The sequence below is a fragment of the Kryptolebias marmoratus genome, linkage group LG7, assembly GCF_001649575.2.
Source record: "Kryptolebias marmoratus isolate JLee-2015 linkage group LG7, ASM164957v2, whole genome shotgun sequence".
Classification (NCBI taxonomy): Eukaryota; Metazoa; Chordata; class Actinopteri; order Cyprinodontiformes; family Rivulidae; genus Kryptolebias; species Kryptolebias marmoratus.
Window position 1 is genome coordinate 13,710,037 of NC_051436.1, and position 24,461 is coordinate 13,734,497.

Consider the following 24,461-nt stretch of genomic DNA (forward strand, 5'->3'; position numbering starts at 1 on the left):
ACACAAATATGTCTGAGTGGCTGGGAAGTTCAAGAGTTTGTTTCTTATTCATTTGTCTTTTTTTTTATCCAGCTAACCTGTCAGAGCACTCCTTTGATGTGGACTACAGTTTGTCATCCTCTCAGTGAATTACATTTGCATTTCTTTTTATTTTACCCAAATTCATAAATCTTTCAATTACTGTGAGCAATCAGTATCTTACCTGTTGTAGATGGCTCAGCGAAGCAGAGTTCAGCTCTGACCAGATTGACGAGCTAACAGCTAATTCGGTCGGGGACCAAAGTGGACTGTCAGTGTCAGTCTTTAAACAACTAGAATCGTAAATATTTTAGAGATTCCTGCAAAGACGTTTTTATAAACTTTTATATCACTGTCAGTTTCACATTACGTGGTTAGTTAGAATATCAGTGCTTATTCATAAGCACAAATGGCATTCAACTTCCCGCCTGAAGTGCTCCATGCTGCTCAGGAAGTGCTACAGCTAGCTGCTGCTACTTTCATTTAAAAAATAACCATAAAGTACTATGTAAATAACTCGGTAATGTAAAAATAAAAGATGTAATAGCCTATAAAATAGCATAAATATGAAGCTCTATGAAACTTGTTTAAAATTTTGATGCATTTTAAGACTGAACACTTTCTGATTTTTGGCATTGAACACTTTCTGATTTTTGGCCCTCTCTAACTAGACGTTAGCTCATCAATCCAGTCAGAATTAGGTTTTTTTATTCCTAAAAACGGGTAGGATGTTAATTGTTCTTAACTTGTCCACAGAACCCCACATCCAAAGATCTAAAGAAGCAGTTTAAGTGCAACGTTGATACTGATATTTTAAACTTTTAGTGAAATATTTTAAACCATCTGGAAGATAAAATCTTGAACAGAAAGTTCCTTCAGAGTGGTAAACTCAGACACCACGACCTGCTTGATTCTTGAAGACCTTTCCTTTTGAAAGGCTCACTGAGGGCCCCCCACAATATGACCCTGTTGTGAGACCGGTGGTATCCTGAGAGCTGCTGGGGTCACGTGTTGGTCACTGACCCACACACTCGTTATCAGTCATCAGGGGCCCAACTGGTCAACATGTGAACTGAGGCAGATCTGTCGGGGGGGGGACGGTTTTCAGACAGCGCTGTAAATCCAAAGTTGTTCCCTTTGCATCTCTGAGAGGGTCCTTGTGATTTGAAGCTGATCATCTGCTTCAGTCTGCAAAGGGAAGAAAACTCCACAAACAAACCAGTCGTTACTGGATCTAACTCTGCTTCCATGGCTACATGGTGCTCTGGACAAGCTGTACATTAAGATCTACAATTATTTACACTTGTTTATCTGAGTTTGATTCTTGTGGAACATTTTAGATCACAGTCCCAAAGAAATTCATCTTCCCAAGTCACACATTAGTGTCCCGAGGCTCAAAGCACAAACTAATCCCGTCTGTACTGGAGTTACTGGTTCATTTAGGATGTGGTGGTACTTGAACCTGAAGTTAAAGACTTTAGAAGTAAAAAAAACAACAAAAAAACAAAAACCGTTTTAGCTGATCTGCAAAGTGTTTCTTAAATAAAATTGTAGGAAGCAGCTATCTGTTTGATCTGATGACGAACTAGTCGCTCATGTATTTGTGGAAAGTGTTTTTTTATTTTAATTCCTTAAGTACAAAGTTACAGATGTGTTGAGCAGAGATGCATCAGTTTCAGATTTAATTTACTTTTCGTTTTTATAAAGCTATCATCTACAGTCTTGTCTACAGTACACTAGATATTTTAAATTATATCATAAGAGAAAATTGTAAACAATGAAATGAAGAGAAAAATGACTACAACAAACCAAAACTGCAAGTGTTTTGGGGAGGAGTGTTCTCTGTTCTCATCACCTAGTGGTGCAGTCTGGGTATTTCAGTGTTTTGTTTTTGTTTTTTGTTAGAACTAATTGACTAGTTTTAAAAATAAATGATGAAAACCCATCTAGAGAAGTGAAGAACTATAATGACCAATAAAGTGCTCTGAAATAGGTTTTTGTGCAAACAGAAATTGTGTAAATATTTCTCCTCTTTAGACCATTCACCCTCCCACAGATGTAGAATATTCTGGTTTATTGCAGCGGGCGATCATGTAATTGAGTCTGCGTGTTCATTTGCGCATTCATTCGTCTGTTGGCAGCGAACCTCGTGAACGACTGGATGGATCGTAATAAAACTCTGGGACATGAATCACTGGGTGTACATCTACACCTCGTTAACTTTTAGAGTCGGCTAGATTCCAAGTAATCGCCACAGCTGGTTAACAAACATGAGAATGGCTGTAACTCAGCCAGTTTTAGAGACATTGGGCTATAAATTGGCGTGGTAGTAGCTGATGGTCATCTCCAACACGTACTGTGGGCGCTACCAGATCACACAAGAGCTTTGTTTAAAACTTCGGCCTTCCTTTCTTTCAGCTAGAAGAGGTTTTTGTTTACCAACACAAAAGAGAGCAATGGTATCTATTGCTGTTTGAGCAATGCATAAAATAAGAAATTAAAAATTAATGGGGTTTTTTTTGTGTTTTTTAATCTCTGCACTCAGATCGTATGCATCTAACACCAGTAAATACACACATCCTGTCCAGTTTTCACCACACAAGCTAACAGGCTTCCAGAAAGAGAAACTCCTCTCGTTGGACCAAAGTATTTAGTTCTTCTGCTTGTATGCATTTCTTTAGGAAGTCGAACGACGGGCCAAACAAATGTGTAGTCTGTTTCGGGGGGGGGGGGTGGCATGTTGTGTCTCCATGGTAACCATACCAGACAGAGCCATTGCCATGACAGCAGGTTTGGACCAAGCAGCAGCTGACCTGCTAATGTTTCATGGCCCGTTTCCAGACATCACTCAGTCAGCTCAGTGTTTTACTGCCGTACTGATGGGATTTGTTTGTCACAGACGCAGCTCTTCCAAAACACGTACTCCTGTGAACAATGGGATAATTTTACCCTGAGTTTGTCACCTTTTTAATAGGAAACGTGTCTATTTTCTGTCTGAAGTGTGTATGTATGTATATTTTATTTTCAATTTCCTATCGCTGCATTAAGGCTGTAATGTAGAATTTTTATTCACTGTAATTTGTAAATTATTTCAAGCGTTTGAAGCGTGCCTTTTCTGTCCTGCCTGTCCAGGTGCAGCATCGTGTAACAGGCCAGGTGATGGCTCTGAAGATGAACATCTTGGCCAGCAACAGAGCCAACATGCTCAGGGAGGTCCAGCTCATGAACAGATTATCGCACCCCAACATACTCAGGTATCTGAAGTATTAGCAGCTGGTAAACGGTCTATCCTAGCTTTAATCATTTCTATTACATGAGGTGAAATTTGCCTAGATTTGTTACTAAATGCAACCTAAAAAAAGCTGTTCTAGCTGAAAACCTACAACAAACAAAGAGCTGAGAGCTCACTTATTGATTCTGTCCGTACCCCTTAAAGCTCTTCGTTTTTTTAAAGTGTGTGTTCGTCTTCTCCTCCAGGTTTATAGGAGTGTGTGTCCATGAGGGACAGCTCCACGCCCTCACAGAGGTAAGATCCTGACACGACTGCTGCATGGGTGAGGATAAGCAAACAGAGCAGACCGCTTCACTTTGTTCCCTGTGAGCGGCAGCTAGCTGCATGTTATTCATGCAAATCAGCATAAATGTAGACGATGAAACCGAGAAATAAGAAAAACAAAACAAAGAAGGAAATATTCACTTATGATGTGCCTTACCTCAGTTTATTTCCTCCACATTGAGCCATTGGTGTCCTTTTATTGTATTCAACTCAAGTCTGTACCAAGCATCTTCAATTATTGGGTGTCTGTTAAAGAAATCTCAATCTCTAAGGTTTCAGAGCTAAGCCGTCATCTTAGCATTGCATAGTTTTCTGCAGAGAGTCCTGTGGTTATTTGCAAGAGCAAAGAGCAGCAGAAGCTGCTGTAGCATGAGGCGTTTTCATAACCTCTGACCTGTCATCTTTCAGCAGCTGTTCTCCTTTTTAACTCATGCAAATTGATAAATAACATTAATTTACGATCTGATGATTCATCAAATCTAACCTGACAGCCTGGCAGAATTAATAACATCTTCTGACCAAATTCCAAAGTGAACTATTTTCCAAAAAAGTTTAAAGTTTTTCAAATTATTGTGAAGATATAAAAAACAAAAACATTAATCCTAAAATCCAAACATTCTGTTCAAAGAATTCTTTTGGTTTCGATAAACTAATAATCACCATTTCAGCTCACCTAATAGTCATTCCTCACAAATACTCCCTAAGCTCTTAGTGTTAGTCTTATATTTGTTGTTGTCTTAATTGTTTATTGTTGAATCTATTTTTTTGATTTGGTTTTGTTTTTGTAATAAAACCTTAAAGACAAAATTTGGTTTCCTTCTTATTCGGTGAGAATATTATGATAAAAAGTTCCCTGTGATGAATGAATTCGGCTTCAGCTGTTGAGATCTGACAATAATAAGGGTGAATAGATTAAATAATCTAATGATTGAGTTCCTATAAGGTTTAATCAGCCTGTTGTTTGGTTGGTCTTACCTGGTGCCCCTGCTTTAACGAGAGCTTAAAAAAGGTTATCACCGTTCCTTCTCCTCATCTCTCTGCTACACTGCACTTCCTGTGCAGCCTGGGGGTGCCTGGAAATTAAAGTGCGTTATTATAATTGCACAAATCGATACTAAGCTCCCCATCGGAGGCATATTTGGTTTTCAAATGGACCCAAGTAATGCTCCAATTATGTGAGGCGCACAGACGGGAGTCCCAGCTTCCCTCAACAATTTTGGAAGGATTGTTCATGTCAAACAATGAAATGCAGACTCCTGTTGTTGTTTTTTATTCCGAATGAGCAGCTTCTTTTTTGTTTTCTTGTGATGATGCAGTACATCAACGGCGGTAACTTGGAGCAGTTGTTGGGCAGCGACATGTACCTGTCCTGGGGTGTCCGGCTCAGCCTGGCTCTGGACATCGCCCGGGGACTGAAGTACCTGCACAGCAAGGGCATCTTCCACAGGGACCTCACCTCCAAGGTGACCGCATCGAGGACGAACTTCCTCCATCCTCTTTAAACTGCATTATAACACGTGTGCCGCATGCACAGATGCGTACGAGGATGAACACACAGGGGAATACCTACATACAGTGAATGCATTCATATCTTAACTTTAAAAAGTTAAACCACACACGGCGCCATCAGTGAGGCTCCGTTTTAAAAGCTTCTGTGCTTCCAGGTGACTTCATGTAAACCAGCAGCTGGCTTTAAACTCTCAGCAGCAGTTGGTTGAGGACTATTTGGAGCAAACATTATGTCTGAATATGCATCAAGGAAGAATAACGAGCTCCGAAACTCACTGTGCTCAAAATAATCCTAATAAAATCTTGCGTGACCGTTAGATTTGGGAAGCCGCGTTCCGTCGTACGACCACTTGACGCACAGCAGCAGGAAATCACGTGTGACCTCTGACCCTGTGTGTGCAGAACTGCCTGGTGCGTTGGGAGAGCGGCAGGTGTTCGGCCGTCGTGGGAGACTTTGGCCTCGCTGAGAAGATCCCAGATTACAGGTCAGTCCATAAAATCTATCAACATTCCGCGATTAGATAAGTCCCGCTCAGTAAATCACATTCCTCCACTTCTCTCTTTGTCTTGTATCGCTCATGCCATATCTGTCCGCGTGCTCAGAAACAACTTCTCCTTCTCCCTTCTGGAGACACGGACCATATGAGACTGGAAAAGGCTGCATGTTTTGGTGTGAGCAACAAAGTATGCAGCCACAAGTCTCCTCCTCTCCAAATATTGTGGCTACTCCCCCCCGCCCCCCTTCGCTCTCCATAGAATAATTAATTATACTGTCAAAGCGCCGTTTCAGAGGTAGGGAGAGGGGACAGATTAAATATTGACAGCACCTCTGAGTCACGTTGCTGAGCTCCCTCTGACCTCAACAAGCTCCCAGCCCTGCTCCTACCACCGCAGTCTCTGTTCCCCGTTACGTGCAGCTGTGTTTATTCACATTTATGTGGCGTTTTTAATTTACAGCTGCTCCGCCGTGTATGAATGGAAAGAGAAGTCGTACTTTCTTTTAGCTTTTCCCCCCGGTGACTTCATGTTTCCAGAAACGGTTGATGATCAAATTCTTTACCGGGCTAATAAAAATGCCACAATGTGGAAAATATGTTCTGTTCTAATGTTAAAAGTGTTACTGGAGCGAAATTAAAGTGCGTATCCAGTGACATAAACCTTCCACAGACATTTCTGACAGTCAAGAGCTGAAGAAAACGTCCCAAAGGGCTTCATAAATAGTGGGGGCAAATATTGTTTCACAGAATTCAGCAGAAAAATGCACATTTATTAATTTTTAAAAAATTTTCGTATTTTAAACTGTTTCTGATACAATTGTACAAAAAAAAAAAGTTTTTAAAAATCTTTAAACACTTATTTGCGTTCTTTACGTTTTGACAAAACTGGAGCTAAAGCCGGCGGGAGAGTAGCCTAGCATAAAAACCGGAAAATGGCGGGAACGCCTTAGCCTTGCTGTTTTTGTTTTTTTTTACTTTAATGTTCAAAAAAGCAATGTACTTATCTTACCTAATTTTCTTTTTATGAAGTCAAAACTAGAAGGAAATAGCTTGAGTATGAAAAGGAGTGCTAATTTCCTCTCACATTTGTTTTATGTTAATTTTTCTTTCTGTTTTAGCTTCTGAGCTAAGCTAATCACTACCTAGCTTTAGCGTCAGACTTTAAGGGTTCCTTTTCTTTGTTTTCTTTGTTTTCTGCTTCAGTTGTTTAGAGCTGAAAGTTTAATAATAAAAAAGGGAATAATTTGAATCTGGAAAAATAATCCTTCAGCTTTTATTCAATTTACTGTATTTTCCGCACTTAAAAGCCTTTATTTTTCTCAAAAAACGACAGTGTGCCTTTTAATTCGGAGCACCTTTATATATGTAAGAAGTCGTGATGTTTTAGTACGACTTTGGTTAAACTACAAAGCTGCACCGCTCGCAGCATTAGGGCTCAGTTATAGTCGGGCAGGGCTCCGTGCACGGACCTGAGTGAGCGGTGGATGCGTTTGTACTTGACGCTTACGCTGGTGCAGTATTCTCAGAAAAGACGGGGCTGTTTTTTTTTGTTTTTTTTTCGCTTAATGTGCCTTACATATGACAAAAGTTCAAAAATGGACCATTCATTGACAGTGCGCCCTGTAGTGCGGAAAATCCGGTACATTAGTTTCTCAAGCCAAGCTCAGCACCGTCCAAGCTAAAATCCTGTCAACATGTGAGTTTGTAGGAGCCAACTATGTTGTTAACTCATACAAACTGTCACAAAACGGTCTGCTGAGCAGTGATGAAGGGTGCTGACTGTTCTGAAGCCACATTGTGTGAAGGACACAGCGACCAAAAACCAAATCCATTGTTGGGTCACACGCTAAGTAAGTGATGAGTGTATTATTTACCAAACAAAGATGTTCCATTCATGTTCGGGCTGGGAGCTGCATGGGTTGATTTGAGAAGCTGAGTTTCCAATGTACATAGAAGAATAATAGTTGTTAGTTTGTGTGTGTGGAGGGGGGGTTTGGAAGCATGAGATTTTTATGGCCTCTGCCTTCACTTGTGTAGTCACAAACTTGTATCCTGTAAGTCCTCCTCTCCTGTGTGTCTCCAGTCTTTTTTATAAAAACAGCTCTAGCTGAGACAAGACATCTGCCACTGTAACCCGAAATGCCTTTTTTTTTTTTTCCTCCCCCTCTGCTTCCGCTCACTCTGTTTGTGTCGAGCCACCATTTGTGTTTACACAAGTGTGCGTCACTATCAGGGAGCAGGACAGGCTTGTAACTTTGCTCGTTGGTTTTAAATCATTTCCAGGGAACTTCATCGTATGTGTAACAGTAATGTGAAACGGGGGAGTTAAGACGTGGTTGATATATTTTCCAAATGAAACTCCTCACCTGAGTTGTCCGTCTTCTGTTTACTTTTGCATTCTTGCGCGTCCGTTTGCGCCCGCCTCGGTTTCAATAGGAGCCGGCGAGTCGTGTTTCCGCCGCTCGCAGGGTCATGTTTGCTTTTTACTTTTTTTGCTCGAACACTGTTGCATCCTGCAGCAAGCCGCGAGCGGAATGAACCGTGTTGACCAACACTGTGTGTGTGTGTGTGCACACGTCGGAGTGTTACAACTCTGCTCGGGGCCTGGAGTTAAAGAGACAAGGGAGGTGATCGGGGGGGGGGTTAGAAAAAGCTCCAAATAAGGTCAAACTATTCCAGTCCTGCTCCTGAATCTCTGCTGTCCTTTGAATAAAATGTTGCTCTTGGCTTTTATTTCCACTCATTTGAGTTCTCTGAGCTGTTTCCTCTCTGCTTCCTTCTGTCTTCTGAGTGTTGGTTTGTTTTTTTTGTTTTTTTCTGTCGCTCCACTTCTCCAAACTGTGTTTACGTTCTACCCTCTTCCATCACTCGCCTGCCTGGGTTTTTTGCTGCATCACAGCGGCAAATGGAAATAGAACGGGGAGGAAGTATCGCCCAGCGGGGGGGGGGTGTTGTTGTTTGAGTGTTCATCGTTCTTGCACATTCTTCTTGAGTTCCTTCCTCTTTTATTCAGCTTGAAGTTGCACAACAGCATCTCGACATAACTGAAAATATTGTGGTATCTTAGATACGGAGGAAGTTCAGGCAAAAGCGAAAACATCAGAGCGCAGATGCAGGTTTCACCCCAAACAACCCCTCTGGACTGTTAATCTAAAGCTTTTATTACAGCTTCAGTGGCTGTGCTTGTTTCACAGGATGCATCTTTGCTGAGAATTTTACTAAATCGATGCATATATAGGTTTTAAAGAAAAAAAAAAAAAAGTACTGGTCCAAGCACAGAGCCCTGTGAAACTCCATGACTAGCTTTTATATGACTCTTCTAAATGTGATAAAACTTAGGCGGAACTGAGTGTTTTTTTTTTATTTATATATATATATATATATATATATATATATATATATATATATATATATATATATATATATATATAAAACCAGCCACACATCTCTTTACTGAGTCTTTGGTGTACTTGTACATAAATTGTGACTTTAGCAGAAAATAACATATAGTTAAAATTTTACTACCATATCCAGCTGTATGCTGTGTCACATACATATGAAGTAATTTGCCATTTGACACTTTTTTGTTTTAAATTGATTTTTTTAAAGTGGTGTTTAGTGGAGTTATCAATGATAAACATCTTAACTGGAGTAGAAACCACTGAGAATTTTCAGTTTGGAATATCAGATTCTAAACCTTTTACATCCAGACAAAATAAAAAGAAAAATGATCCTCCTGCAGGAAGCATCCCATCTAGATGCTGCTGCTATTTGTACCGGCAAATAATAGGAGAATACTAAAACAGCATGTGCACAAATTGCTATGAAATCTTTGAGATCAGAGTTGTTTTAAGACTGCAGCAATCCACTTCAGAAACTGGTCCCTCAGATTAGCCGTCAGCGTGTTGATGTTACAAACTTCTGCTTAAAGTAAGATTTATTACTGTTTATAACCCTACAGAACATCACTTAAAATATCCAGACTCTTCCTAGTAAATCTTTGTTTTTTATACTGGAAGCAGTGAAGCTTTTTACCTTCATCTAATTCTGTCCTTTTCAGTTTACTGACTTTGATAGTTTTTTTTTTTTATGACATTATGAAATAGAATTGGATGGTGAGCGCTTCATATACAACCTCAGACAAACTGGAAACCCTCTACAGTAGATTCTTGTGCACTTTAAAATGAAGAAATTTTATCTTTCCTGAAAGAGAGGGGACAATCTTCTTGTAATCTGATTCACCAGTAGGAAGCCCGCATTAATAACAAATATTAGAATTTTATCTCATTAATGTGTCTGATTCTTCTTTATTCATCTTCCATTTTGCATGTAAACACTAGAGCTGCGTCGTGCTGCAGTGGGGTCTTGTAGTGTTGAGCTTTATTTAATTTTGCACGCCAGGTTCATCTATAATTTATTTTCTCTTATCTGGCTGCAGTAACAAGTCCGTTCCCCCTGTGGGGCTTTTTGTCCAAACAAATGACTCCATGAACAAAGAGTTGCCTCTTTCTGCGTAGGCAATGAATAATTCAAGAAAAGGCATTTTATAGATTGATTTCTCTACATTAAACATGATCATTTACACGAAGATGTTTAATGTCCTCACTGATCTCAGATCAGACACAGGTCACAGCGTGCCCGTTTGTAATAGTCCTTTTCCTTTTGCTTTTTAAAGTGACAGTAAAACTATTAGAGGTCGTAAAAATGTCTCGTCTGAACAGCCGTCGGGGAAAAAAACAAATTAAATGGATGCCTTGCATTTCTTGAAGGAATGAATGTTGCACAATCATATGTTGGGAAATAATAGTTAAAACGACTACAAAATATCACATTGGTCAAACATTGACGCAGCGTGATATCGAAGGATCTCAAGCAATCTGTTAGCGCTCGGAGTATGTGTTGTGGATGACTCCTAACTACTACCACACCAAATTTCAAATCAATATCTGTAAAACTGCCTGAGTTTTAGATATGTCTGTGTTCGGTAAGGTTGGCTGGCTGTGGCGGTCTTTGTAAATTGGATGGACTCCATAAATGAATCAGTTGCAGACAGACATCCAATGATCGCTCTTCTAGAGTTTCATTAAAATGAATCCACTGGTTCATAAGATATTTTGCTAACAGACCAACACACATCACTGTCATCGTCCCTTCGTCTTCAGTGGTGGGGGAGAATAAAGACTGAATGTTCTGTGGATTGTTGTTTTAATTTCCTCCTAACCTCAGCTGAATTAGTTTTCTTTCACTCCCACCACTAATCTGTTGTTGCCACTGTAAAGATCTGTTTGTTTGTTGTAACTCAGCCATGAGCTCTTTGCTCCCGTTATCCCACTCAATCACCACTTATTCCCACAAAAGCCCTGAAAGGTAATTTCAAGCGGATTGTTTTGGTGAAATTTCTTCTCAGGAAGTCTGAACAGATCTCTCGTTTTTCTTGTTTCTTGCTTGGCGCTCTCCAGCGAGGAGGAAGTCCAGGAGCCCCTGGCCGTTGTCGGCTCCCCCTACTGGATGGCTCCTGAGGTGCTCAGAGGAGAAGTGTACAACGAGAAGGTACTGAAGCGCTCCACTCCCTCTCCCTGCAGAGCTCAAGGTCCGCTTGCAGGCGCGATAAAAGACGGTCATAAAAATAAACCCAAGGAACTATACACGGGTGACGCAAAGCAATAAATATTTATTAAATCTTTTATCGCGGCAAAGTCAAACAGGCGTTATGTAACGGCTGTAACTTCTGACTGGAGTTGGAAGCATTTTCTCAAAGATTCTGGGTTTAGCAGCGTGCCTGGCTTTAAATAAAACTCCTGGTTTCTACAAACCACGTCCCAGCATGAATTGTTTACATTTACAGTAGTTCTGAAAAGAGACAAATGTATATAGAATGTAACAATAATATAGACAATTTTTTTCTAAACTGCTAATGAAGCTGTTGTAACATATGAGGGAAGGAAATTAGGAGATAATGACAATCTGTAAAATCAAATTGGTAACTTTTGTTAACTTTAAAATTTTGCAGTTGATTAGTCTTCAACAAAACGCTAAAAAGTCTGAGTTATATTTTCAGAAAATGAACTGGCAGGCAAGATTTTTACGCTTCTCATAGTTGCTGTTTTTGTCTTAGTTGAGCTAATCTTAAGCTGATCACGGTGTTCAGTTTTTTGTTTTTTTTTCTTTGCAGGTGGACGTGTTTGCATACGGGATCATCTTGTGCGAGACCATTGCGAGGATCCAGGCCGACCCAGACGTCCTGCCACGCACCGAGGTGTGCATCAGATCACATTCTGCATTTAGATAACACTTACCAATCTGCGTTTTATAACGTACAGGGATGTTTGGTTCCGTGCCCTTAGGTTGTGGATTGGCTCCATATAAATAAACTGGATTGAACAGAATCGTAACGCAGCGGTTAGAGGGAGGAATTTGTGTTAAAGATGCCGATAAATGCTTCGTGCGTGTCTTTTTATAAGTGAAGAAAGCGATTTGATGGTGTTGCGGAACAATGAGGGCAGCTTGGAAACAAACCTGCTCTCATCTAACAGATTGCAGTTTATCAGGAAGTGTCTGGTGTTGCAACTCCTCAGTTCTTAAGAAAAACACTACGAGCAAGATGGAAGTACATCGAACAGAAAGTTTTTGAGATAAGCAAAACTTTTGAGATTAAATTTAGTTCTTTAAAAACAGCCCCCCCTCCCCCTTGATGGTTTTTCAACCATCAGTGTCATAACAACTATTAAAAATAAAAAATAACTGTTGCATCATGCCAGGGCTGAATTCGAAAGCAAGAAACATGAAGAATTTATCACTTTTAAAATCTTTCTGCTGGCTGTTGTCGTGGAAAACCAGGAAGCTAACGAACTTATCTAAACAGAAAATTTAAACAAAGTGATAAAGTCTTACAGTGTATGTGCTGTGAGCATCTCAGCAGGGCACCTCCTCTCTGGCTGCGTACATATTTCAAACATTCGTGGGATGTGGTGCGTAGAAAAGGCAGCAAAAACAAAGTGCAGGAATGGTTTGGCTGATCTTGTGACTCAGTAGTGAGCAGCTCACAGCTGCAAAATAATACCAATGTGTTTGCATTTGGCAGCAAAACGGTTTCCAGTAACTTACTTTTTGTTAGTCTTGTAGGTTTTAATTATCAGCAGTAGCCCCAAACCTTTGAGGCAATCATGAGAATGTCTCCCCCTTGTGGCTGTTCAACAGTACTGCAACTAAAGATATATCTTCATACTTAAACTCATTAATTTTTAAAGTGTGATGTTTCATTTTTTGAGGTTAATGAATTATACATCTATTAACACAACCAATAAAAAGTCACTTTATACATGTTGAATGTGAAGTCTGATTATAATTTTGCTTTGCCTTCTCCTGCAGGACTTCGGTCTGGATGTTGAGGCTTTCCGGCAGATGGTGGGGGACTGCCCAGCCGACTTCCTGGATCTGGCCATCGCTTGCTGTAATGTAGGGAACATTTTTTTTAACACAAGCACCTTCCCTGATGTTACTTCTGTTCTGCTTTTGTTTTGTTTTTTTCCTGTCTGCTGCTTCCATAAGAAGTCAAGAAGTCTGTTCGCGATCACGTTGTTGCAAGACGTTTTCCCACACACCTGTCATCGATCAGGAGACACTCGGATCAGAACTCCCAGGAAGCTCCTCCCTCCTACAGGGTTTCTTCTGATGGCTTCTCAGCTCTCCTGTCCTTGTACAGATTTTTGCTTCCCTCATCGCGACGAGACATGTTTATTAAACGGACTGAGACGGTACACGCCGTTTGGCATTTGCAAATTTTATGGCGCACAATAACGAGCAAACGAGGGGGAACGTGTCCCGATGCTGCCTTGCCTGAGGCACACTTCCTCCCAGCCACCACAGCCACGAAGAGCCACCCGTGTCTCTGTGGTCTTTTTTAGCTCACAGGTTTCTAAGTTTTACTGGAACAGATGTAAAGACAGCTGGATTTTCTACCAGCCTCCAGCTGCTTCTCAGAGGAGCAGCAGAAGCAAAATGACTCCATTAAAGCTCACCGGTTTTTCCTCATAAGCAACTTCTGACCAATCACACGACACTTGGCTCAAACCCCTGAGAGAAACAGTTCGACCCGGGCTTTGTGTCACGAAGGAGCGGACGAAGCTGCTACGAGAGCAAAATGACGCAACTTTCATCACGCGACCACGAGCCGACTTCATGACTTCTCCTGGAGGATGACAGAGCCCTTAGTTCCTTTGCTGCTGACTTCACTCTGAAGAAGTTCTTGCTTGTGCTTAACGTAGATTCTTTTTTGTTTCACAACTAAAGAAAAGCTTGCATAACAAAAGGCCCTTACAGTAAATAACAATAAATGTGTCCTATTCTAGAGATAATTGTAATTTAGCATCAGCTCAATTAGACTTTCATTCATTTTTTCAACTGGTGCCTCTTTGGTAATGAGCCAGTGTGTTTTGAATTTACTGATCTTCAGTCTGCTGTAAGCTCATGCTTCTGTTTGTCCTTCCTGTCAGATGAACGCGAAGCTCCGTCCGTCTTTCTCTCAAATCGTAGCAGAGCTGGAGAAGAAGAAAGCTGAGAGAAAGCAAAAGGATGAACCTCAGATTATTAGTAGGACATCTTTATTCACACACTTAACGAGCAGAATTACAGTGAGTCTCATTTGGATCTTTTAACGCCGGTGTATTTTGTTCCCCTTTTGAAGTTGCTTCTCCAGTCGTCGGCCCTTTCCGAAGGCAGTCCCTCGGCTTGATGTCCGATCCCCGCCTCTCCCGCAGCAAGTCCGACATGCTGCATCCTCCGGAGACGCCACCTGGCGGGACTTTGGCGCCCCCCGCACGCATCAACCCCTTCTCCCAGCGGGAGGACCTAAACGGCGGGAAGATCAAGCTCTTCGACACTCCTAGCAAGTCGGTCATCTCCCTGACCTTCACGTTGCCTCCCCCGCCAGACTGCAACGACGTCCCGGGGTCCGAGGACGACGACGACGCCGACTTGCCTAGGAGGCACCGGCGCTGCCACTCGCTGCCTTGCACGCCCCCGCCGCACCTCACGTCGGCGCCGAACACTGTGCTCACCGAGGAGGAGTCGGCGTGTGACACGAACAATGTAAATGGAGCAAGTGAGGAGGACAGTTTGTTAGGAGGTGAGCGGGAGACTCGGCTGGCAGGCGATTCGGGTCTTCCCTTGTCTCTCGAGCCTCTGTCGATGAACCTGCTGGACCACGAGGAGCAGCAGGAGGCGGAGGAGGTGGAGGAAGAGCCCATGGACTGCACCAGCTCCCCAGACTCACAGGATATCACCTCAACTCCTTACTCCAAACAGCCTCCTCCTCCCTCTTGCTCCTCAACTCCCTTCCAGCCTCCAAAGCCTCCGTTCTCCAACGGCTGGGGTTCCGCCATCTCCAACGGGCCGCCGTGCCTGCCCCCCCTCTCCAGCTTGGACAACCACAACGTGGTCGTCAGCCGGCCGCTGGGCTGGAGCACCGCCCCTGACACTCCCGTGACCAACAACAACGGCTACCACACCCCTCCCAGTGACCCGGCGGGTTCGTCTCCCTTCGGCTCCGGCAGCGGGCACTCCCTGGACCAGGAGGAGGTGATCTCCTGCCCTGGCTGCTGCCTGGCGGGCCTCCGCTTCCCCTCGGTGTGCCTCAGAGCCCCGCCGCGCCGGAACCCCTACAAGAACCTGAACGGGGACCACGCAGCCTCGCGCGGGCTGCTTTGCTCGGGATCCAAGGGCCTCCCGTCCTCGTCCACCCCCACCACCTCCACCAGCACCAGCCTGGAGCCGGGACTCGCCCTGCCGGGGGCGCAGACATAGAACTGTGTGGAAACTCTTCCCTGGAAATTAAGCGGGTCTTCTTAGAATTTGCACAGGTTTTAATGCAGCAATACTTGACTTACTTTCCAGACACACTTTTTTCTTGCCCCCGGGGTACTCAGAGTTGTCTGCATGGGTTCATTGAAATACTGTCCGGACTCTAAGAAAAATAAAAAAAATAAAAAAATAACAGACTGGCATATTGGACAAGAGGTTTGCTGGCGCCGCCCTCTGCTGGACTGAGGGCGCCCCGACTTGCGACGTCCGCCATGAACTGGGATTTGACTGACTGTGTCCAGAATCGATCAGCATGTAAACACTCCGCTTTGGAGCCGAGTCAGCTGAGTCCTGTATATTTGCGGTTGTAAAGATTCTTATGACAGATGATATGGATAAAGCTAATGAGGAATGTTAAGCTTAGTATTAATACTGTTGCAATCTTTTCTTTCTTTTTGTTTGTTTGTTTTTTCGATGTTCGGTGCTGCTTCTGAATGAACAGGCAGTTTTGCTTTAATGTCTTTAATTATCAAAGGTGTACGGCGCATTGCTGAGGATGTCTGTGAGCTAGAAGTGTGAGTGTGAGTGATCCTGTGTGTGTGTGTGTGTTTCTGTACACTGTTATAACTATTTTTTTTGTTGCTGTAAGATCTTTGTTGGCCCGTCTGGTTGGCCTGTTTAAGCACTTCAACTGTATTATTGTCATTAAAGAAGCTGTTTGTCATATTTGGGAATGAATGGTCAAAGACCTGCTTGAAAGATGTACAGATTCTTATTATTTAAAGATCACATTGAATAAAAAGATAGAATGAACTGAAGTTTTTCTTTGTTTCCAGTCAACTTTTTCCTTCTCAGCCCTGACCGACGCAGAACTTTGAGCCCAGTTCAGAACCTGACCATGCTGCTGATATTCCTGATGGTTTCTGCAGCGTATGTGAGTTTTTGTAAGGGGGGGGGGAAATATATATTTTTTAAAACGATATTTAAAGGGGATAGTTTTAGAAACTCTTTTTGTTGTTGTTGTCTTTATGTGGACTTGAAATGCAGATGTCTTCAGAAACTAACATGAAGAACAGCATGTCCACTATCACTCTGTGCCCTAAAAACAAAAACCATTCTTTCTGGTTTTGTTTCCTGATAACATTTTTGGAACATGTAGAGAAAGAAAAAATTATAAACTGAGAAAATGAGTAGGTGTAAAGATATCTGGACAAGTATTGACAGTTGTACTTTGAACAGAAATGTCTTCCTCACACAGTATTGTCCCATTTGTTGGTAAAAATAAGCTAAAGGAGCTTTATTTTAGCCTGGCTAACGCCACATTTTAGCATCCTAGCGAGTTAAACCTAAGATTGAACCTGTTGTATTAGCATTTAGCTTTGTTAGCAAATTTTAGTAGACATATTGGCTAACATGCTAATAAAGCTGAGCATACTAATATGTCCACAGTAGCATGTTGCTAACTGGACAAGTTTCATATTTGTAATATCTGACATTAATTTGTGTAGTATTTAGCTTGTTGATAAACCTTCATTAGGTAAAACATTAATTTGTTAGCATTACAAAATATTGTAAGAAGGATTAATTTGTTAAATGTGAACATTTTGATGACTGGAGTTTAATCTTATAACCTGATGACTATTGTAGTAATTTTTTAAATGTTTGATGAGAAAGCATCACTGTGAAGATTACTTCCTGTTTTTGTGCAAATGCCGTATTATATATATATATATATTTTTTTTTTTTTCTTTAAGGAGAACCCTCAACTTCTAAAGATTCTTTATTCACACACTTTATACTATATTTTAATCCAGTTCATTCAGTCTGTGGTCCAGTTCTACTCCTTAGCAAACAACTAAACATTACCTCTTGAATTAGGTACTATAAAATAGCAAATCTGTTAGTATAATTATTCACAAAGCTAAATATTATTCCGTAAACATTCACCACTGAGTGCTTTTGGCTCAGTAAGTAGCTGTAAACGAGCTCCGAACAGGAACAGTGAAACAAACCAAATCAGTGTGTTTGAGAACTTTAGGCTGCCCTCATTAACTGTTTTTCTTACCTTCCTCTTTAAGTGGATCACACAGCCTATCCTCTCTTACAAAATCACCAGCCTTTAATTGAATCTTTATCTCTCCCCACCCCTTTCGCCCTCCCGTTCCTCCCCCGCAGCTCAAGCCCGACGCCTCTTCCATGGCTCCTGACAGGTGTTCGGTCTGCAGAGGAGTCAGGAAGCTCAGCTGCTGTACGCTTCGGGCTGCATGAAGCGTCGTGACTGAGAGGTCATGAGGACACCAGGTGGAACATGGTTCAGAGTTCCACTTGGGTTGTGTGTCATGATAGTCTGGCTCATCACAGGTGAGTTCTGAACTGGTTTTGTGAGTCCGATTATCTTGTCTTCTTTAAGTTTTGGTCAACCTTTTCTTTTTTTTATACTGTCAGATTGCTTCCATTTACATGTCAGACCAATTGACTTCCTGTGTTTTCTGATCCCGTGCCTGCAAAGCTCACCAAAGTTGTGACAATTAGACTTAAGGGGTCAATAAGCAACTGTTTGACTGTGCTATTTTTGTGCCCTGGTTTCGTGCAAACCTCTCAGGGTCGACTGGGATAGTCTGCTACACTGCTGTGAAGTCACTGGACTTAGGTTGCCTCCTGCGGTGGGATTGTCCCCATGCCAGTCCTATTATCACCTACACTGTACAAACAAAGACACAGGGGTAAGTCCTAATGCCTGCGCCGGAGAGAGACTTGCTTTTTCAAACGAATCCTTGTGTTTAACCAGTGTTTTATTTCTTCTCACTATCTGAACACTTTCATTATTCCTACATGGGTTTATTAACATTTATAAACTGAAAGCAACACTTCATTAAAAAAAAAAACATTAAATGACTTATGTCAAGTGAGAGTTACAAGGTTAAATGGAAAGAATAAATTGCTATCCATGGTGGGACAAAAACAGCTAAAACAGAATTTGCGTATAATGCAGCACAAATGATGCTTTTTGACACCTGACGTGCAATAAAAAAACAGAACATTCACTAAAGCTGAATTTATAGCAAGAACTTTGTATTAAACTTAATTTAAATATTTGAGCTCAGGAAATAGAAATAAACTGACTTGACCATGATCTAGTCTAAAAGAAGCAGAGTGTGAAACGGCAGGTAATGAACTTTTTTTCCTATATTTTTTAAGCCTTGAATTACTGTTAAAATGTGTCATTTTTCAAGGCTTTGTGGTCTTTCTATTTATTTGTATAATGGAAGGAATTTGAAGGAACTTGTAACTTGTGACACTGACAAAATGACCCTTTTCTTTAACAGTTAGTATACATAAAAATATACCATTCTTTTTATAATATTGAATATAAACTTGAAATATAAACTTAAAATGTGACTCGACATAAAGCCATACGGTGTTAGGTTTCCTTTAGATGGGACAGTAAGAATAAATAAATAAAAGTATCCGAAGAGGAAAGTCCTGTGTGGTGTTGTGTTTCAGGGACCCCTGGCAGGATGTCCCGTGGTGCGTTTGGATCTCGTCCAACAGCTGTGATGTCTCGCAGGTCTTTTCTAACTTTGAGCTGTACAACATGATTCGCCTCGGTGTCCACCTCGACCCCGGCTCCACCGTCTGGATCAAGCCGCGCAAGTTTGACTACAGTGACTTCAGTCAGTGGCTGTCTGCCGTCTGTGTGAAGCAGCAGAGTCAAACCTGGGGTGTAAAGTGACGAGAGTCTGCAGGTTTCCCCTTTTTTTCTAGCTGGGAGGATGATTTGAGGGAGCCTTGTGTTTTTCAGGCAGGAGGTTTGAATCTGCTGCTTTTTGGAGGTTGGATGTGTTAAACTGGACAAACACACCTTAATAAAATGACCTCCGCTCTCTCTTCCCTCCTCTAACCCGTCCAGCCTTCAGCCCTCCATCTGTCTCAGCGTCTCTGAGTGAGGACAGCCTGTCGGTGACGGTACAGTTTCCCTGTGCCGCCAACAGGAGGTGCTCTCATGATGTGTGCTGTCCCATTTCTCAGCTGATTGACCCCTGGACCACAGTGACTGTCTACAACCAGCTCAATCAATCTGATCACCAGGTCTAACAATCACCCACGCATACATTATATCCATTATTAAAGGCTTCCTAATCCCAGTTTTACCCTGTAGAGGGTTCAAGAGTTAGCATTTATCTAAAGTTATTGTGAGGACCTCAGTTTGAGTAGTTTATCTTTGTGTTTATTTCTAGATTTTATTCCCTTTGTGATCATGTTCAGTTCCTTGTGCATCTCTTTTCTACTTCCCCAGTGTTTGGTTTTTTTCAGTTTCCACTCTCAGATCCTGCCTCGCTCACTCAGCTGTTTCCCCTCGTCATCGATCCAGGTGTTTCTGGGCTGCCACGTTGGCCTTTTTTTTGTTTAATGCGCTCGGTTCTCGTTCACGACCTCCTGTGTTCACCCGCGTTCTGGGTTCAGCGACCTTCCGCCAAACCTGACAGTAATTTGTACACGTTTGTGTCGTTAAAAGAGCCGCACGGTGTGGACCCAGGAAGCGGTGTCCAGCCTGGAGTTCTCCGGTTTGTCTCCAGGTCAGAACTACTGCGCCGTGGCCAACTTCTCCTTCCCAACCTTCTCCATGGCGGCTTCCCCACAGTCTGCTCCTAAATGTGTCGAAACTGTGTCCAAGTCGGGTAAGAAGGACGCTTGCAAAAGGCCTGATTTTTACTGATCAAACTCCAAATGACAGTATTTGTTATGGCTTTTAAGAAGTACCTGAAACACAGTTATATTTAACAGCTCACTGACAAAGAACACCTATCCATCCATTTATTTGCTTCCACTTATCTGAGGTTGGGTCACAGAGGCAACAGGTCCAGGAAAGAAGCTGAAACATCCCTCTCCCCAGACACACTTAGCTTATCCTGAATCCAGAGAGGGGGTAAATAATCCTTCCAGTGAGTTCTAGGTCTTCCCTGTGGTCCCCTCCCAGCAGGAGGGTGGCCACCTGGAGGGATCCTAATCAGATGACTATTTTCGATGTGGCAGAGCGGAGCTTCTACTCCAAGCTGCCTCCCAGATGAAGGCGTTTCTTATTTCATCTTTAAAGCTGCGCTGAGCCATCCTACAGAAGAAGATTGTTTTGGCCATTTGTTGCCAGGTTCTTGTACTTTAGGTCACGATACAAACCTCGGGAACATTGTTGAAGTTTAGAACATGAACTGAGAGCTTCGTCTTTCAGCTCAGCTTCTTCTTCACTACGACAGACGAGATCAGTGGTGCCCAACCCTGGTCCTGGAGGGCCTCTATCCTGCATGTTTTAGTTGTTTCCCTGCTCTTCAGCAGGTCGTCAAGTTCTGCAGAAGCCTGTTAATCACTCAGTTGTTCAAGGACCAGGATTGGGCACCACCGGACGAGAGCGACGCCTTCATTACTGTGGATGTGGGTTCAGTCTGTTTGATCAGCTCCCGCTTCATCCTACCACCTCATGTGAAGAAGACTCCCAGGTGCTCCATTTCAAGCAGAGACTCATCTCAAGCCCAGAGGGAGCATTTCACCTTTTTGTTCCGGTTGAGAACCATGACCTCAGTACTGGAGGAGCTGACTCTCATCCCATCCCAGCTGCTGTGAACCGCCCCAGTGCACGCTGAAGATCACGGCTTGAAGATGCCAACCAAACCACATCATCTCTAAAAAAAAAAAAAGCAGAGATGAGACCCTGAAGTTCTCAGACTAGACCCACACCTCTCCTTGACTGCACCTTGAGCACCACACCTGGAATCTGAGACGAGGGGCGGCCCTGGTGGAGTCCAACCCACTTTGGGAACAAACTCAACTTTGTGCCACGGATGTAGAAAGTTATCGACATTATTGTTCCAAGCTGGTGGTCACAAAACTGATATATTTTGTTTGCCATTTAAAATAATCTGAACTAAATCCTAAATCTCTTGTTGTGATTTGTACTTCTACAGTCCTTCACCCTTTACTCCTCGTGCTTATTGGAGATGCATTCTATGTCCGCAGGAATGCTGCCAATGCTGTGTCTTGGAATCGGCCTGTCTTCTCTCTTCCTTTGTCTGCTTCTCATCGTGTTCCTGCGACAGCTGAGACGAGCCGGACCAGCCCCTGAAAGTCAACCCAAGGCTCCGGTATAATTTGAACCGTTGTCATTTTAAATCAGTAGCTCGAACAGCAGATGAGAGCATTCTTGTCTTTCTCTCTCTCAGGCGGCTGGTCGTGATGTGGTCTCTCCGGTTCCTCCCACCGCGGTCCCGGTTGATCCTTGCGACATCCACTTGGAATTTGCAGATGACCACATCTCCTCTCCAGGATGGTGCAGGAAACACGAGCTCGTTCACTGTGACTCCAGCTGTGCAGGGGAAGCATGTCATGACAACGGGGAGCTAAAGCCAAAGAGAGACCTTGACTCTGGCATCAGTATCGTACTCGTTTCACACACTTCTGAAGAAACATGAAAGGGCAAATAAAACACTAAAAGACTGAGAGCCAACGGGCAAAACTTGTGGCACTGCGCTCCAAAAGGAGGGAAAGCGTTTTAAGTCGTTTGGAGGGTAATCCATGTTCTCCACTGATACCCCTTTTCCACAAAGCCTAAACAGGCTCCTTCTAGGCTCGTTTGAACCTTGGTGCCATCTGATGAACCAGCTCAGATTTTCATGAGCAGTCTCATATTTTTAAAAAGAATGATCACCAAAGTAGAACGATTGCACATTTTGTTCCTTTCAGCTTGAAGAATATAACAGATGCCATTGTACGTTGCACTTTTCAACACTTTGTTTCCAGGAAGGAGGTGAAATCACAAGACTTTTAGGTTTAAATGGTTCAGAAACCAATGCTAAACCGACCTGATTCATGTAGGCAGACGCTAATAAAACAAACTACTTGGAAAAAACAGTGCAGGTGTAATTCACCAGTTCAGCTTATTTATTTCGCACCCATTCACCACAAAGTCTTAACTCTTTGTAAAAAAAAAAACTGAAATGGGTCCAATTCATTCTAACACAATCCACTTACAACTGAATCCAGTACGGTCAAAATCAGATTTAATCCAATTACAATACAATTCATTATCAAAACCAGTAAATTATATAAAATCCAGGTAGTAAAGAGTTACCCCAGGTGGTCAGCAGATTGTGTCGAGTCTTCTCTTTGAAATAGTCCTGCTTTTCAGGAGCAAGCACAGGAAAGCAGGCGACTGTGGAGAGGAATGACTCCCTTTCAACGGCAAGAAACATCCAGCAGAACCAGGACCAGGCTCAAATTGGGTGACCACCTGCCCCAACCAGAATGTGAACATCTAGACCTTCAAGAACCAACAACGTGAGCCGCCAAAGTTCCTCCAGAACAGTCACTAAGTGAATCCGCTTCGGTCAAAAATGAATTCGGAATCCATTTTGGAAACTTTTGAGGAAAAATTAAATCCTCAGGGTCTGTTTTCTTGATGTTCCTTCGATGTTCATGTGATGATTTTGTTTTTTTTTTGTATGTCAAATGTTCTCCATCTCTCAGAGACAAGGAGATGTGGTTAAAATTAGCTTTTTGTCAGGGTCCGAACTGAAACTGCCATACTTGCATGTGCAGCTGTGTGACTGGACTTTTGCAACAATATAAATGGAATCATAGCAGAGAATTGGGGAAGATGCACTTCCTTTTAGTAGTTCTGATTCAGTGGATTCTCAATGCCTTTACCTCTAATCCGCCTAAATTAGAGGCTCAGATGTAGATAAATCACTCAGTTGTAGTCAAGACAGAAATACGTTATGTGCTCGGGTTTTGGTTTTCCCTCTTGTGTTAGGAAATGTTTGATAGAGAGGTGATGACAACCAGAGACATCTGTTCTGAGTAAACTGTGGGTCATCAGATGAACACCACCTCCCTGCATGAAGGGGGTCCTAAAACTGAAGCAGAAAGGCCTTTGTATGTACACATTCACTGATCAGCAAAAAACTCTGGTTGTGGTCTCCCCCTCTCTGTCCCGTGTTCCGAGGTTCTACTTTAATCCAAGCCACGGTTTTTCATAAACAGGAACATGGAAAACAGCAGCTCCTTCACGCCGCTCCTCCCAGGCCAAAGTGATAACAAAGCACGTTTTATTTCCCTCTGGTTTATTTATCTGAGACGTTTCTGACTCACTGTTGCCGCCCTCTTACCCGTGACTGACACCCCCCCTCTGTTCTCCTGCGAGAAAACGAGGCACATCTTGACCGTCTCCGCTCTCTGCCTTCTGTTTTGCTGCTGTCGCATTCTTTCCGCAACATTGGGGAGCGTTGTGGTTTGGCCGTCCAGCATTGTTTGTTCCTCCCCGTCTACCTTCTCCAGAGTACACAGAGACCTGGAGGAGCGAGCCAAAAACACCCTCCCGAACGAGCTACTGGCACGGCTTTCATTAATCAGCACCATTGTTGCACGGGATGCTGAAAGCGGAAAGCAGAGAGCTGGCTGACGTGATCTGCACCTGATTACACATCTCAAGGCTCCTGTTCTCTGCAGCATCACACTGCACAGTTTGCTTTGTTCCCCTCACAGTTTAAAGTTGATGCTTCTGTAAACTGGCTTTGATAATTCTTGGATTATACGCCGAACAAAAGCATAAACACAACATTTTTGTTTTTGCTCCCATTTTTCATGAGCTGAACTCAAAGATCTAAGACTTTTTCCGTGCACACAACAGGCCTTTTTCTCTCAAAAATCTGTGTCAGTGAGCGCTTCTTCTTTGCCAAGATAATCAATCCACCTCCCCTTCCAGGTGTGGTGTATCAAGACGCCGATTAGGCGGCATGATTATTTTGTGCTTTAGGCTGGCCACAATAAAAGGCCGCCCTTAAATGTTCACCTTTACTGTGTTGAGGGGGTCAGAAAACCAGTCAGTATCTGTGTTACCGCCATTGGCCTCACGCGGAGCAACACGTCTCCTTCACTTAGGGCTGATCAGGTGGTTGATTGTGGCCTGATTGGTCTGGGGTTTACCCATCAGGACATAAAATGATCGGATCTTTACCAGGTTGTAAACATACTCAAATCTAACCTCAAAGGTACAAAAACACGCAGCGAATTCAACCATTTCATTGTTAAGCAAA

The 24,461-nt window shown here is 42.7% G+C and overlaps 1 protein-coding gene across 2 annotated transcripts in view; it reads left to right on the forward strand.

The window, feature by feature from the left end:
• tesk1 (testis associated actin remodelling kinase 1) overlaps positions 1 to 16,196 on the forward strand; it is a 31,752-nt gene extending 15,556 nt beyond the window's left edge. For both annotated transcript variants that reach the window (XM_017433191.3, XM_037976537.1), the window contains exons 3-11: positions 3,151 to 3,272; positions 3,496 to 3,544; positions 4,891 to 5,037; positions 5,486 to 5,568; positions 11,040 to 11,130; positions 11,753 to 11,836; positions 12,949 to 13,035; positions 14,073 to 14,169; positions 14,264 to 16,196. In XM_017433191.3, coding sequence (XP_017288680.1) covers positions 3,151 to 3,272; positions 3,496 to 3,544; positions 4,891 to 5,037; positions 5,486 to 5,568; positions 11,040 to 11,130; positions 11,753 to 11,836; positions 12,949 to 13,035; positions 14,073 to 14,169; positions 14,264 to 15,381 — 1,878 coding nt within the window. In that variant the 3' untranslated portion in view covers positions 15,382 to 16,196. The remainder of the gene's footprint in view (positions 1 to 3,150; positions 3,273 to 3,495; positions 3,545 to 4,890; positions 5,038 to 5,485; positions 5,569 to 11,039; positions 11,131 to 11,752; positions 11,837 to 12,948; positions 13,036 to 14,072; positions 14,170 to 14,263) is intronic.
• Positions 16,197 to 24,461: the final 8,265 nt, after the last annotated feature.